This window comes from Ptychodera flava, chromosome 11, assembly GCF_041260155.1.
Source record: "Ptychodera flava strain L36383 chromosome 11, AS_Pfla_20210202, whole genome shotgun sequence".
Classification (NCBI taxonomy): Eukaryota; Metazoa; Hemichordata; class Enteropneusta; family Ptychoderidae; genus Ptychodera; species Ptychodera flava.
In genome coordinates this window covers 4,046,457-4,059,644 of record NC_091938.1, presented here as the reverse complement: position 1 = coordinate 4,059,644, position 13,188 = coordinate 4,046,457, and the positions used below count along the sequence as shown (strand labels likewise).

Sequence of the window (13,188 nt, the reverse complement as noted above, 5' to 3'; positions counted from 1 at the left end):
AAAGGGAACTCTGTACATTCGGTTATGTTTTTGATACGTATCAGCACCTTGTTTTGCTAGGTTTTTCTGTGAGCTTGACGGACCTGTTTTGTGAACTACAATTTCAACACATTTCAATCAATAGTGCAAATAGCAACTGTAGATTTCTACTCAACATAGCAAGTGCATGTAGCAGTTCCCTCAACAAATTTGTCTTTGTGAATCTGTCTTTATTATTTGATCGGATTCATTCATGTGTGATCTTTATGGTTTAAATTGCAACCTGGGTGGTAACACAGTACCAATGTCCCTATTCCTGTAAGAGTTATTTCACGAAGTCTTGTCAAAATCTTTGGACAAATATCTTGTGTTGCGCATTGATCACAAAACCTTGATTTCATAAGAAATGAGCCCTTTATGTCTGACCTAAATCAATGAAAAGACGACAAAAATAATGTCATCTACACTTTACTAAATTCACTCACTCTCATCTTCTTTCAATGCCTTGATGTCAAGATTTTCACCCTTGGTCCTGAAAAGAAAAGGAAATATTTTTCTTGTTCACACTGTCTAATCATGATAAACATGTGTTGTTGAATGCACAGACAATTCATGTCTACCGGCACTATAGTGTAACACCTAAGGTATTATTTATTTCACAGCAAGATTACCAACAACTTACATGAAACACTCTGCTTCTGGGTTATATGCCACCATTTCACCATCCAGTATGCATCTTTTGATATCTCTTTGTGAGGGCAAAGAACAAAAACAGATGATGTGTTATGATTACTTTGGAAGAAAATAATTGTGTCTACACTTCTAAGAAACATCAAAATATGATTATGACCTTGTACATTTCCCCAAATACCAGCCATGTATGTGAACATTTTAACTTTGCGTGAGATGATGAACAGTGATAAACTATGAAGAAAACAAGACTTTTTTGGGATTTTTGGAGTTGTTCTGATCTCTTAGAGCAGTGGTTTTACCTTCAAGCAATCCTACAATTCACATGGTAATATAATAGTGGAAAATAACATTTTGTATTATTTTCCCAAAATAACGTCCAAGTTGCAGAGATTATGAAGTAAACTAAATGTCCAGGTCACACAGATGTGGCTTCACAGTGTGCTGCCATATTAACTGTTTCTTGAAGTGTGCTGGGTATTTACCCTGATGACAACTCAATAAAGACTGACCTCTTGAATGCTTTGCCTATGTGTGGCATAAGTGATCCATCCAATGGTGTCGCACCAAATATGTGAGTGTATTCATGTGATCTGTGAAAACACACAATTTATTAGAACATGAAATACATGCAGTAATAACAGGGATCAAATATAGCAAGATGTAACCGCCACTGAAAAGCAACATTTCTCAAATTTCACAAATTTTTCTGTTTTAGCTCTCTCTCTAAATGGCAAATTACATTTGCATATTACAAAATGTTACAAATTTCATCAGTCTAATTCTGTAATTGACTCAAATTTCTGATAAAGTTTGAAATTTGCCATACACAGATGTGGCATTGTAAACAACTCACTGTGAAAATAAATGAAACCAGTGTATCACATAGGAAATGTTGAACCAACCTTCTTGAGAAGAATTTATAGTTGTCACCATCTTTGTGTAGTTGCATTCTCTCTCCATCTAGTTTGGTCTCAATGTAGAAACTTTTATGTCCCATGGTTTTCACAACCTAACATACAAAATGTGATTTCACATTTAACTGAAACTTTATCTATAGCCTTCATGGCTAATAACACAGATCACAGTTTACACAATCAGAAGGTTACCATAGACTGGATACTGATCTTTTCTCTTCCACTCTTTGGTTTTGAATCAATTTTAAAAAAAATATACAGTAAAAGATGGACATTTGACATGCATGAAGAGGGGAAAACCCCCAAATGACATACAGACCATGCATCCCTATGCATACCACACAATAGAATGTAGTTCTTTCTTTCCCTATATGGCGATCATATTTAGGCATTGTCACCAAATTCACTGTCTTGCAAATTTTACAAACACACATCTAAAGTTGTGATGACACTATCAATGACTCTATCATCACTTAACCCTGTCACCATGATGGTTTGGCCCAAACCCATTGTTATCAATGGTGAATATGGACCTGATTACAGGGAATTAGGGTGGACAGGTTAAACTTTTGCACTTGAATGACAACCACTGTACACATATGTACATGTATGCTCACACATTCAGAAAGAGAATTGATTACTGCATTTACCTCATCAATATCTGCTCTTTCTCCTAACATAGGACTGAACGGTGAGAACATACTGATAGCAATCTCATTGAGTCGTACCTTGGGATCTCTCAGATCACTACACACCTGTAAAAGTAACCTTCAGTGCTTAGTCTGAATGTAAAATCGTAGGTGTCCTGAGACATAAGGAATAGATTTGATCATGACACGAACATATCACAATTCTAGCTGACTGTTTTACTTTGTCTCATACATATGTGCATTTTACCCTTGAGAAGCATCTAGCAGTGTGGCATGGAATTGAGCAGCACAAAGTATTACTGTATTTTTGTCAACACAAGCGACCTAGCGGCCAATATAGCTCCGCTGTGTTTATGTAGAGAATAACTATTTTTGACACATGTTGATGAAGAAGGTGGAAATCTTTGATAGCTCAATGCAGTGGCCAGAAAAAAGTAGCTAAAATAGCTGCAAAAATACACAATCGAAGATTTCATCATACTTTGAATATATCAAATCGGATCATCCCTAAGAACATGTCAACCAAAGCTATCTGATGAGTAGTTTTTTGGAGAATAAAATTTTTTGACCAAAAATGGCAACAACTGCCCCCCAAAATAAAATTTGCAGATTTCATCATAATTTCAAAAGATCAAATTTAGTTCATCTATAGAAACCTGTATACCAAATTTCAAAGCTGTTAGAGCAGTTATGTTATGCTATGTTATATCTATTTATTAAAGTGTCATGTGTGGTCTTAAACAGCTTGGTTGCCTCACCCAGCCCCAAGGGCTTACAAGACACGAAAACAGTATATTTTGAGAAACACATTTCTTAACCAAAAATGGAAAAATTGACCCAAAAATTCAAAATTGCAGATTTCATCATAATTTCAATAAATATTATTTAGTTCATCTATAGAAACCTGCATACCAAATTTCAAAGCTATCAGATGAGTAGTTTTGGAAATACACATTTTTTGACCAAATATGGCAAAAATTGCCCCAAAAATACAAAATTACAGATTTCATCAGAAATTCCATATATATTACTAAGCTCATCTGTAGAAACCTGTATACCAAATTGCAAAGCTATCAGACCAGTACTTTATGAGAAACACATTTTTTGACCAAAAATGGCAAAAATTGCCCCAAAATTACAAAATTGCAGATTTCATCATAATTTCCACAAATATCATTAAGGTGATATGTAGAAACCTGTATACCAAATTGCAAAGCTATCAGATGAACAGTTTTGGAAATACACATTTTTTGACCAAAAGTGGCAAAAATTGCCCCAAAAATACAAAATTGCAGATTTCATCATAATTTCTACAAATATCATTTAGTTTATCTGTAGGAACCTGTATACCAAGTTTCAAAGCTATCAGATGAGTACTTTTGGAAATACACATTTTTTGACGAAAAATGGCAAAAATTGCCCCAAAAATACAAAATTACAGATTTCATCAGAAATTCCATATATATTACTAAGTTCCTCTATAGAAACCTGTATACCAAATTTCAAAACTATCAGACCAGTAATTTTAGATAAATACATTTTTTGACCAAAAATGGCAAAAATTGCCTTAAAAATGCAAATTTGCATATTTCTGCACAATTTGAACAAATCTGAAATAGATCATCCCTAGAGACATATGTACCAAATATCAAAGCTATCTGACTGGTAGTTTTGAAGAAGGAGATTTTTAAAGATTTTTTTACCAAAAATAACAAAAATTGCCTTAAATACAAATATGCAAATTTCACCACGATTTGAACAAACCTGACTGAAGTCACCCTAAGTAAACTGCATATCAAATTTCAAAGCAATCGGACAAGCGGTTCCAGAGAAGAAGATTTTTTTACCAAAAACACCAAAAAATGCCCCAAAAATACAAATATGCAAATTTCACCACAATTTGAAGAAACTTAAGTGAGGTCACCCCAAGTGAGCTGCATATAAAATTTCAAAGCAATTGGACTTGCGGTTTCAGAGGAGAAGGCAATTGTTGACGGATGACGACGGACGACGGCGGAAAATCAACCTATTTGATAAGCTCCGCGTCGCTGACAGCGGAGCTAAAAATGTGAGCAACAGTCTCAAAACACAGACCATATGTTGGTAGAGAATATTAATGAGGCTTGTATTGAATTTTTGATATATGTGCAGTCAGTGCTGTGGCGATTACATTTGAAATTTCAGACCAAAACCAAAATATGCTATTTTGATTGCATCTTCTACTCTTCTCAAATTGCGTAAAACATGCCAATTGATGCACTTTACATAAAAACTAATGTTGAATCTACAGAAGTAAAATTGTGTCAATGTAAAACACATTCCCTTAATATTTGTAAATATACATAAAGACTGGACATAAGGTAAAGAGGACCATTGTTTTATAAAATATTGCACAAAAAGCAAAGCCAAGCTGTATTTCATTGTATGTGCAATAGCGTATATATATATGACAATAAAATTATTATTATTATTATTATTATTATTATTATTATTATTATTAAAAGAGAAACATCATCTTGCCCCTAAAAAATAAATGGCTCTCCGCTCCAGAATTTTATTTATTATTTCTGAAATGCTATAAAGACTGAGTACAAAATAACAGAACTATTAGTCATAAAGCTACTTGTGGACTTCATTTCAACAGACAATTGTAGTAATTGTGTGAAAATCTCTGCTACTCTATTGTAAGACCCTTTGGGCTGAAACATGAACAACTATAGCATCTAACATCATTGATATTGTGTTGATGAATGGAAAATGTCAACAGAAGATAAAATCTTTATGGAAAATATCTGATTGTCTTAATAGCTCAACCAAAATGAATGTCTGTGCTAATGATACAGAAAGCACTGAAATGATTGACAGATACAGCGTCTTTGTTACAGTGAAACAAAATGGAGACTAACCTTTGCCAAATTGTTTGTCACATTGAAGAATTCCTCACCATCTTGGTGAAATGTACTCAGAATAGACGACTGACTCAAACCAACTTTCAATTCCTGCAGAAAAAGAATTCTCTTAATTACACAAACATCTCATTCAATAGACCTAAAATTTAATGGCATCACTTTTAATCAGTCAATCAAATTAATCAATTAAAATTTAACTCACTAAATTCAATAAGCCATTTCAATCTCATTGGGGCTGTTAACTCAGTGTACATAATGACTTGAAGCTGTTCACAGTGGATGCTTGTCAAATGTCACATTGTAAGGAATAATTTACTGCAAAGTCAGGGAGTAACAGATTAAAAAGCTCTTCCTCCACATGTTGTCAGTCTATACTGATATAATATGCATAACTGAATTTTTGATTCAGAGCAGAATATGAGACAAGGTTTGTAGGGTTTAGGAAGATCTTGAATGTAGACTGGAGCTTGGCAATTGAAAGCTTTGCATGTTAGCAGTAGAATTTTGTAGTCAAGTTTGTTACTGATAGTCAGTGAAGGTTCTTTGAACTAGTTTGTTGTATTTTCAGCTATATGTTACAAGTTTTACAATTTGTCTGCACCAAAGTATCTTGAAATCATAGAAGATAGAAAACTAAAGAGTATAAAACAAAATCTTTGATACACGAAGGCACACTACCTTCATAATCATCCTGATCAGCCATTTCTGTTCCTTTGCCGTTGTGTTTCGCAGCAATTTTAGAACACTCTTCTTCACCTCATCTTTCTTCTTTGCAGCATTGTTGGTTGCTATGGAATCTAGGCAGTCATTCACATCCTTTATTGTTAAGCTGTCCATTGGTATCAACAAGAAAATGAGAAGAAAAGATTCAGTCTTTTGCAAACAAATACTCCTCAGCTGATAACGTTGTACAAGTATATCAACACTAAGTTGATGACTTTGAAAGATTGCACTGATTGTTCTGAGGCTCTGATAGTTGATGTTAATTCACAACTTTTCCTTAGCTGTCTAAATTTTTTACAGATTTTCTCCTTTTCTAGCTGTTTGCAGAAGAAGAGCTTCACATCTACAGCACGTAAACAGAGAAAAGACTGCAGTTCATCGTAAAACTTTGGGACTTGGAATAAAAAAACAATGGGATTCTTCCATCAAAGTAAAAACCTCTACAAGAAAAATTTCAAGAACGTAGAAATCAAAGAAATACAACTTCCCAACAAGAAAAACCAAATCTCTTGCCGAAATTTACTTTCTTTAATGGAAAATTAAGCGTTCAGAGAAGATTGAACAACAGCATGCTTCAATATGAAAAGCAACATTCAATAGCATGAAGCAGAGTGGTGCTAGAAAGATCAACAAAAGAAATAAATCTTGAGACTTTTAAATTTATCAACTCTTAATCTGGTAGACACTATTGATGAAAACATCATAGCTGTATCACCTCTCTTTTTGAACCTCTTTTCTCATCCTGTGGTATTCAATCTTTGGTCTCATTTGAGTTGACTATTTACAACTTAGACATTGGTAATTAATGAAATAAAATACAACATGAAACAGGGACTTCAGAACTTAAAACTTACGTTCCCTTGTCTGGACATCTGTTCTGCAACACAAAGTATGCAACACTGGCAAAATCACCGGCTTCCTGGAATTAGAAAAGGTTATTTTGAACTTTAGTTATTTGAACATTGCGCTGTTGATGGAAGTAATATTAGCGGTGTGGTAGCACAGTAGTACCTCTAGGGGCAGCAGTAGTAGGAGCAAACTCTAAACTGACGTAGGACTCGAGATAGGTTCACACATCTGCCACAGGTGAAAATGATCTATCTAACAGCAAACGGTGGAAGAATCATGATGTGACTTAATAAACAACAAACGTGGATCATTATTCCTGCCTCATGTCTCTGTGTTAAGTTATTGAACAATATCATTCTTTATTACTTTCAAGAATATGGTAAATCACCATACATATAGACGCAAATTGTTGTGGTGGTGTACAGACAACTTATCTGCAGAGCGCCACCACAGTTTGGAATGCGTTACATGCCAATGTGACTTTGAGGCTTAAAAAATCAGTCTCTCCAATTAGATGCCACTTGGTAGCCTACCTGCTTGGCTGTTGGTGCTTTATAATTGAGGAGTTTTCTGGCATCTGGACTGTCTTTTCCCAATCCAAGGATTTCGATGTACAGCTTGGCTAGAGTGTGCTGTGAATGAAAAATTCAACTGAGAATTTTACATGTACTTGATAAAAACGAAACAAAAATCAATAGAATTAATTTTCAAAGGAACTAGTACAATAAGCTTGATAAAGTCACACTTCTAGTGGAGATGGAGGGATCTTACCTCTTTGATACCATATGCTAATCTTTCTCTTTCTAACTGTGGTAACAAAAGTCTCATCGCAGGGTAGAAAGAATCAGTCTGAAATGGACAAATGTTTAAGCAGTAAATTAGAATCTTCTTGTCCACTCACAGTCAAAAAGTTCAGCCAAAATGAAGAATAAGCAAATGATAAGCTCAGTATGAGTCATTGTTATCCTGGGGAGTATTGCTTGTATTTACTAGTAATGAATGTAACTCTCACAAACACACAAACATGATTATATATTGGCTATTACTGTGATAACATATATTTTATAAGCACTGAAATTTCCCACGAGGACACGTACACTTTGATATATATATATATATATATATATATATATATATATATATATATATATATATATATATATATATATATATTTTCTTTGCCAAGACTTCCTTGAGATGCAGTCACCCCCTCCCCACTCCTACCTGAAGTTAAAATGACCTGAAACACAAAGAGTTACAGATTATTAAAGAGGCCATGGCGAATCTCAGAAAAGACACTTACTTTAGCTGCAAAATTGTAGCTCTACGGTGGGCGGTCGGTGAGTTTTGGTGTTTGCGACCTCGCTCACCAGCTCGGCGAGTTTTAGGTTTTGCGACCTCGCTCACCAGCTACTGTACTGGTGAGAGAGGTCGCAAAAACCAAAACTAACCGACCGCCTCACCGTAGAGCTACAATTTTGCAGCTGGACACTTACTGTATTTGGACTATTCTTGTGCAAATCATTATGTGCATCCCTCCACTTGTCAAGGAACTCACGAAACAGTTTCTTTTTTAAGTCCGTGCCATGCTTTTTGTGAACCCTGTCGAGAAATCCACATAACTCAAAAAACGGAATTTTAGACGCCACAGTCACCGAGTCAGCGGCGGTTGTAACGCCATCATCTGCCGAATTCGAACTCATATTCACTCGGTACTATCAACACAGAGACAACGTTCGCTAATCCTGGATGAGGACGAATTGCTTACACTGTACGTGAAAACGAATATAATATACAAGCCAACACTTTAGGTCCAATTCGGAAGAATAGACAGAATTCGCAGTGTCAGCAAGTATGTTTGCATTCAACCACGCACAATATTTGGCGCAACAACATGTCATTCTGATCTGACCTGACATGACCTATAGATCTGTCGTAAAACAGTAAAAATTTAACTGCGTGCATCGTGCTGAGTTGTAGTCAGGCTCCTCTAGAACTTTTTGTGTATAAAATTATATTGTCGTACGTTTATCTGCTGTTGTAAGAGAAGTAAACTCTGCTTTATCAGATAATAATGAAATGTAATGATTTCTACAACAATTAGCACTTTGGTGTGGAGTTTTACGTTAGGTCAAAGGTTAACGCGTTTATACCAGGCCAACTTTGCCTTGTGTTGCATGCTCATGCTGAAGCGCTGGTGGGCCTAGATAGGACCACCCGATCTCGTGAAATTGATATTCCATTGAAGTCGACTAACTGTTTTCTACGAACCTCCAGGATGGCTAATATTGCAGAGAAGATGTTTCGTTTGTGGCCATCAACGTTTTGCAGACATAGCGGAAAATCTGTGTTGTATTACGTCAAAAGCCATCACTCAATAGCCCGACAACAATGTTTTACGGCAATGTTTAATAGCATGAGTTGCAACCGGCCAAGGTCGGTAAAACCATTTTCCTGGGCACGCGTAAATTATTTTAGGTTAAAATCTGGACAGCCTGGTTCAAATGTACCGGAGGAAGATGTCTCATTGCCAGACGAGATTGAAGAGATATTGCAATCAGCTGAAGTACAAAAGGATGACGAATTGAAAAAACTCGTCAAAGAAATTGCCTCGGACTTTAGGGATGAAGATAGTGAAAGTGTTTCTGAAAGTGAGCCGGAGAAAGCCGTCAATAATTTATCAGTTACAGAAAAGGAAGCAAGCTGGACTCTTGAGTCAATTGCTAAAGATGGTGAGCAAAAGAATGAAATGATTTAGAGTTTGTAATATATTTTGTCAACATTATCTAAGATTTTAAAAAACTCCTTGAGAAACGATACCTTTTGTCACAGACCCCGTAACAAAATATGAAGGTAATAATATATGATAAAATTAATTGCGCTTATTCCAGGGAATTTTTTTTAAATGCAAAAGAACTAAAAAGGGTACATCACAATGGCACGTTATGGTAATCGTGCCACCAGCAGCTTGCTGATTTGTAGTGAGACAATAATTGTGAGTGATGAGAATAGTATACCTTTGCAATTTTTTCCAAATTTAAACTGCATTGTAAAGCACATTTGTTAATTGCTTAAACTTAAATGAGGAGACTTTTTTAACCTTGCGGTTAGAGCAGAGGTCTGTAGTTGTTGTGGAGGATGGTGAGAAGACTCAGAGTTTAAATTCTTATATCCGTTTCTTGATCTATTCTTGAGAAAAGGGCAAGAGATGATTTTCACATATGAATATGTGCAACAATGATGGGCAGGGGGGATTGATAAAATGAGGAATCACTATGAGATGGGGAAGAGCGTAGGTCCATAGCCCACCATTTGCTCAGTTGTTTTGTGGGGTCCAATATCCAATACAATACAATCAAGAGAGTGGTATAGGGCTACAGATAGCAGATAGACTTTCAACCATTCTATCATTAGATTCATTCTAGTACTGTCTGTTCCATTTCTTACATAATGTATAAACCAAAGTTTTGTCCCAAAGTTTTTTGTGCCTGGCAGAATGGATACATACAAAATCTTAAGTCACATAAGCTGATCCTATTTTCAAACTTTGAACTGGTAACCAATATTTTACTACAGAAATAAGAGTGAGTATTTAATTTTCAATTTCATCTGTTTACCCTTTTGTTTTGTGTAGACAAAACCATTGGTGGTGTATTTAAGATTGATGAACTAGTGGAAGTGCTGAAAGAAGAAAATGCCAAGGACATTTGTGTCATCAAAGTACCCAAAGAAAAGCAATATGTTGATTATTTTGTTATTGTGAGTTGTCGATCTACAAGGCATATGCAAGCAATGACTCAGTATATTATACAGTTGGTAAGTCTAACCTCAGAAATCTATGAGGTCATGTGCTTTATTGATTCTGCCAACTTGATTATCACATCTCAGAATGTCAAAATTCTACTTTATTGAAAAGTTTGAGTTATTGATATATGTTATTTCATTACTTTCATAAAGGGCGATCTGTTCATAGGTTGTGAATGTGACTGGTGTTTATCATTGATTCATAGCTGCGGAGTTTCCATTGGAATGCCAAGGTAGTCTCTTTCAGGGATCAATGGCAAACGTCACTTAGCTATCAGCATGGTACCCCTGGATGGCTACCATTAGGACGTTCAGTCAACTGGTTGGGGCTGGGTTAGTATCCGTTGGGTAAAAATAAGAAAGTTATTGTAATAAAATTGTTACTCTGCTTTCTCCAACCCTGGTAAAGCAGGAGTCCCATTCATTACTGGTGCATCTAGCATTGAATTGAACATTGTTAAATGGTCAATGAAATGGTCTTTTCCCCCTGTTATACTTATATATGCATTTGCAAAATTTTATTGCCAGTATTCACAATGGTATTGTGACTAAAAAGTTTACCTTCAAAATCCTTGATATACTGATGACACTTCAGATTGACATTTGTGTGTAAAACCATTTCATGGGCCCTACACCATGTAACAAATGATTTAGATTGGATGCTCTTTGAGAAATACAGAATTTGATTTTCCTCCCTCAGTTTAAACAGAAAAGGCGTTCAGCAGATCCATTTGTCAGATTGGAAGGTAAACACACAGAAGACTGGATGTGCATAGATTTTGGTAAGCAAAATGTACTTTATCTAATTTTGGTTTGGTAAAAAGATGCATGTATTTTATTGTGCACATCAAAGCTTTCTTTTGTTTTCACTGAAAAAAATTTGATGAGAGTTTCTATTTTATTTGAAACTAATATTTTGGATATTATAATTTTGCAGGTGAAATAGTAGTTCATTTTTTCCTGCCAGCAACGAGAGAGGCATATGAGTTAGAAAAGCTGTGGACCCTTGGAGCTAAATATGATGATCAGTTGAGACACTTGGCTGAGCAGGCTGCTATGTTAGATCTTGACATTGAAGCTTACACAACAGAAGATAATGAAGATATATCAAGATGATGCAGATGACACTTCTATGAGATCATCTTTGAAAGATGGAGAACAAGATAAATGGACTACAAAGTCAGCATATGAAATTAAAAAAAATGTCTTCCAATTCCCATTGTATCTTTCACATCATAATGCTGTATAATGCTGTGTAATGCTGCATTGCGCCCTACCGACATGCGAACTGCATGGCCAACACATGTCCACCGTGTCCAGCACTTAGGATGGTCTCATCTCACTGGCTAGCAGTTTATTTTGAAGATCTATCTACATTGCCTACTTACACTGATGACGGAAGTTGACTAGGCATTGACTGTATCATTAGGAACAACGTCTTGTCATACAGTAGTGATGATACTGACTATAGGAATCTATAACTGTAGACAATAGTTCAGTTCATGTGGACGGTATACTGAATTAATCACTGAACATGTTTTATACCAGTATGTAGCATTTGTGATATGCTAGCAATAGGAATTTTTATGTACATGTATGTTGTTTAACATTTATTTTCAAATGTACACACCATATCTTGACTCCAGGAACACATTCCTTAGTTCAGTTGTGTGGTTCTGCAGCCTGTTGGATAGCATGCCTCCCAATCTATTCAAAGCCTCTCGTAGAAGGATGACTTACATTTAACTCCATCAGATAAACATAATTCTGGTCTTGCCAGTGAGTTTAAAAACTGGTAAAAACAAAACGTATGAAATGTGTGCACCATGTTTAATATTTGTTGTCTACATTTATGAAGTATGACAATAATTAGTTGCTGTGTACAGCTGTTTCAAAGTTGGACTTCCATTTATGTCTGCATAGTGCAAGGTATAGCAGCATTTTCTTCATGACTGAAAATTGAAGGCTCTTCAAAAATCTACTAAAACTGATCAGTAATTTCTTGATTTAAAACTGGCACTGTTCAGGTTAATCCTCAATAAACACTGACAACAAAATCATGTTATTCAGACTTTGATGCCTCAGTTACTTTTAATTTTGCAAGAGAGCAAGCAGTAGTCCATGTATTCTTTTCCAGTAGAAGTTCGACCGTCAACAGTCCCTTGTGCCTTCTCTGTCACATATCGTAGGATCTTGCACATACGACGACGGTGGAGGAAGCAAAAGCATATATTGACTCGGATTGCCAAGTTCGCACCTTATGCCACGCTTGTGATTTCCCCTCCACCATCGTACGTGCCAGAGACTACACCAATAAGAGACAGAAAAAGCGCAAGAGACTGTTGACAGTTAATGTAGAAGTATAATTTCCTATTCTTGTGATATTACAGTAAAACCTTTTCATTGATTTGGTTTTATACACAATTATGTACATGATTCGTGGTGCTCCTGAGGATTGAATCTTTTGTTAAATCAGATTTTCCTTTTCATATCTATAGTTCATATCAAAATGTTAGCCATTTTTTCCCTTCCATTTGATTCATATAGACAGGAAATTAAATCATGTAACATAAAATTGATTCTGAAATAAAACTTTGATGCAAAGTACTTCATATTTTGTTTTGAAATATTACCTTCCTAATTATTACTACTCATCTCCTTCTTTAT

The 13,188-nt window shown here is 35.5% G+C and overlaps 2 protein-coding genes across 2 annotated transcripts in view; one reads left to right on the top strand and one right to left on the bottom strand.

Annotated features, from left to right (window-relative positions):
• Positions 1-8,636, bottom strand: part of LOC139143295 (DNA ligase 4-like) — a 40,987-nt gene extending 32,351 nt beyond the window's left edge. Inside the window, exons 1-11 of the mRNA XM_070713521.1 lie at positions 8,214-8,636; positions 7,489-7,566; positions 7,251-7,349; positions 6,723-6,787; positions 5,824-5,974; positions 5,143-5,235; positions 2,237-2,341; positions 1,575-1,681; positions 1,182-1,262; positions 662-727; positions 465-511 (exon numbers count right to left, since the gene is read on the bottom strand). Coding sequence (XP_070569622.1) covers positions 465-511; positions 662-727; positions 1,182-1,262; positions 1,575-1,681; positions 2,237-2,341; positions 5,143-5,235; positions 5,824-5,974; positions 6,723-6,787; positions 7,251-7,349; positions 7,489-7,566; positions 8,214-8,420 — 1,099 coding nt within the window. The 5' untranslated portion in view covers positions 8,421-8,636. The remainder of the gene's footprint in view (positions 1-464; positions 512-661; positions 728-1,181; positions 1,263-1,574; positions 1,682-2,236; positions 2,342-5,142; positions 5,236-5,823; positions 5,975-6,722; positions 6,788-7,250; positions 7,350-7,488; positions 7,567-8,213) is intronic.
• A 217-nt stretch (positions 8,637-8,853) lies between these two features.
• On the top strand, positions 8,854-13,125 carry LOC139143300 (uncharacterized). Its single transcript, XM_070713526.1, has 4 exons — positions 8,854-9,449; positions 10,352-10,533; positions 11,222-11,303; positions 11,459-13,125. The coding sequence occupies exons 1-4, from the start codon at positions 8,996-8,998 to the stop codon at positions 11,635-11,637; spliced, it is 897 nt and encodes a 298-aa protein (XP_070569627.1). The 5' UTR covers positions 8,854-8,995; the 3' UTR covers positions 11,638-13,125.
• Positions 13,126-13,188: the final 63 nt, after the last annotated feature.

Excerpts from the sequence above, each read along its gene's own strand:
- LOC139143300 (XM_070713526.1), top strand. The coding sequence starts at position 8,996 with ATGGCTAATATTGCAGAGAAGATGTTTCGTTTGTGGCCATCAACGTTT. Across the intron at positions 9,450-10,351 it reads TGAGTCAATTGCTAAAGATG|ACAAAACCATTGGTGGTGTA; the intron begins GTGAGCAAAAGA and ends TGTTTTGTGTAG. Across the intron at positions 10,534-11,221 it reads CTCAGTATATTATACAGTTG|TTTAAACAGAAAAGGCGTTC; the intron begins GTAAGTCTAACC and ends TTCCTCCCTCAG.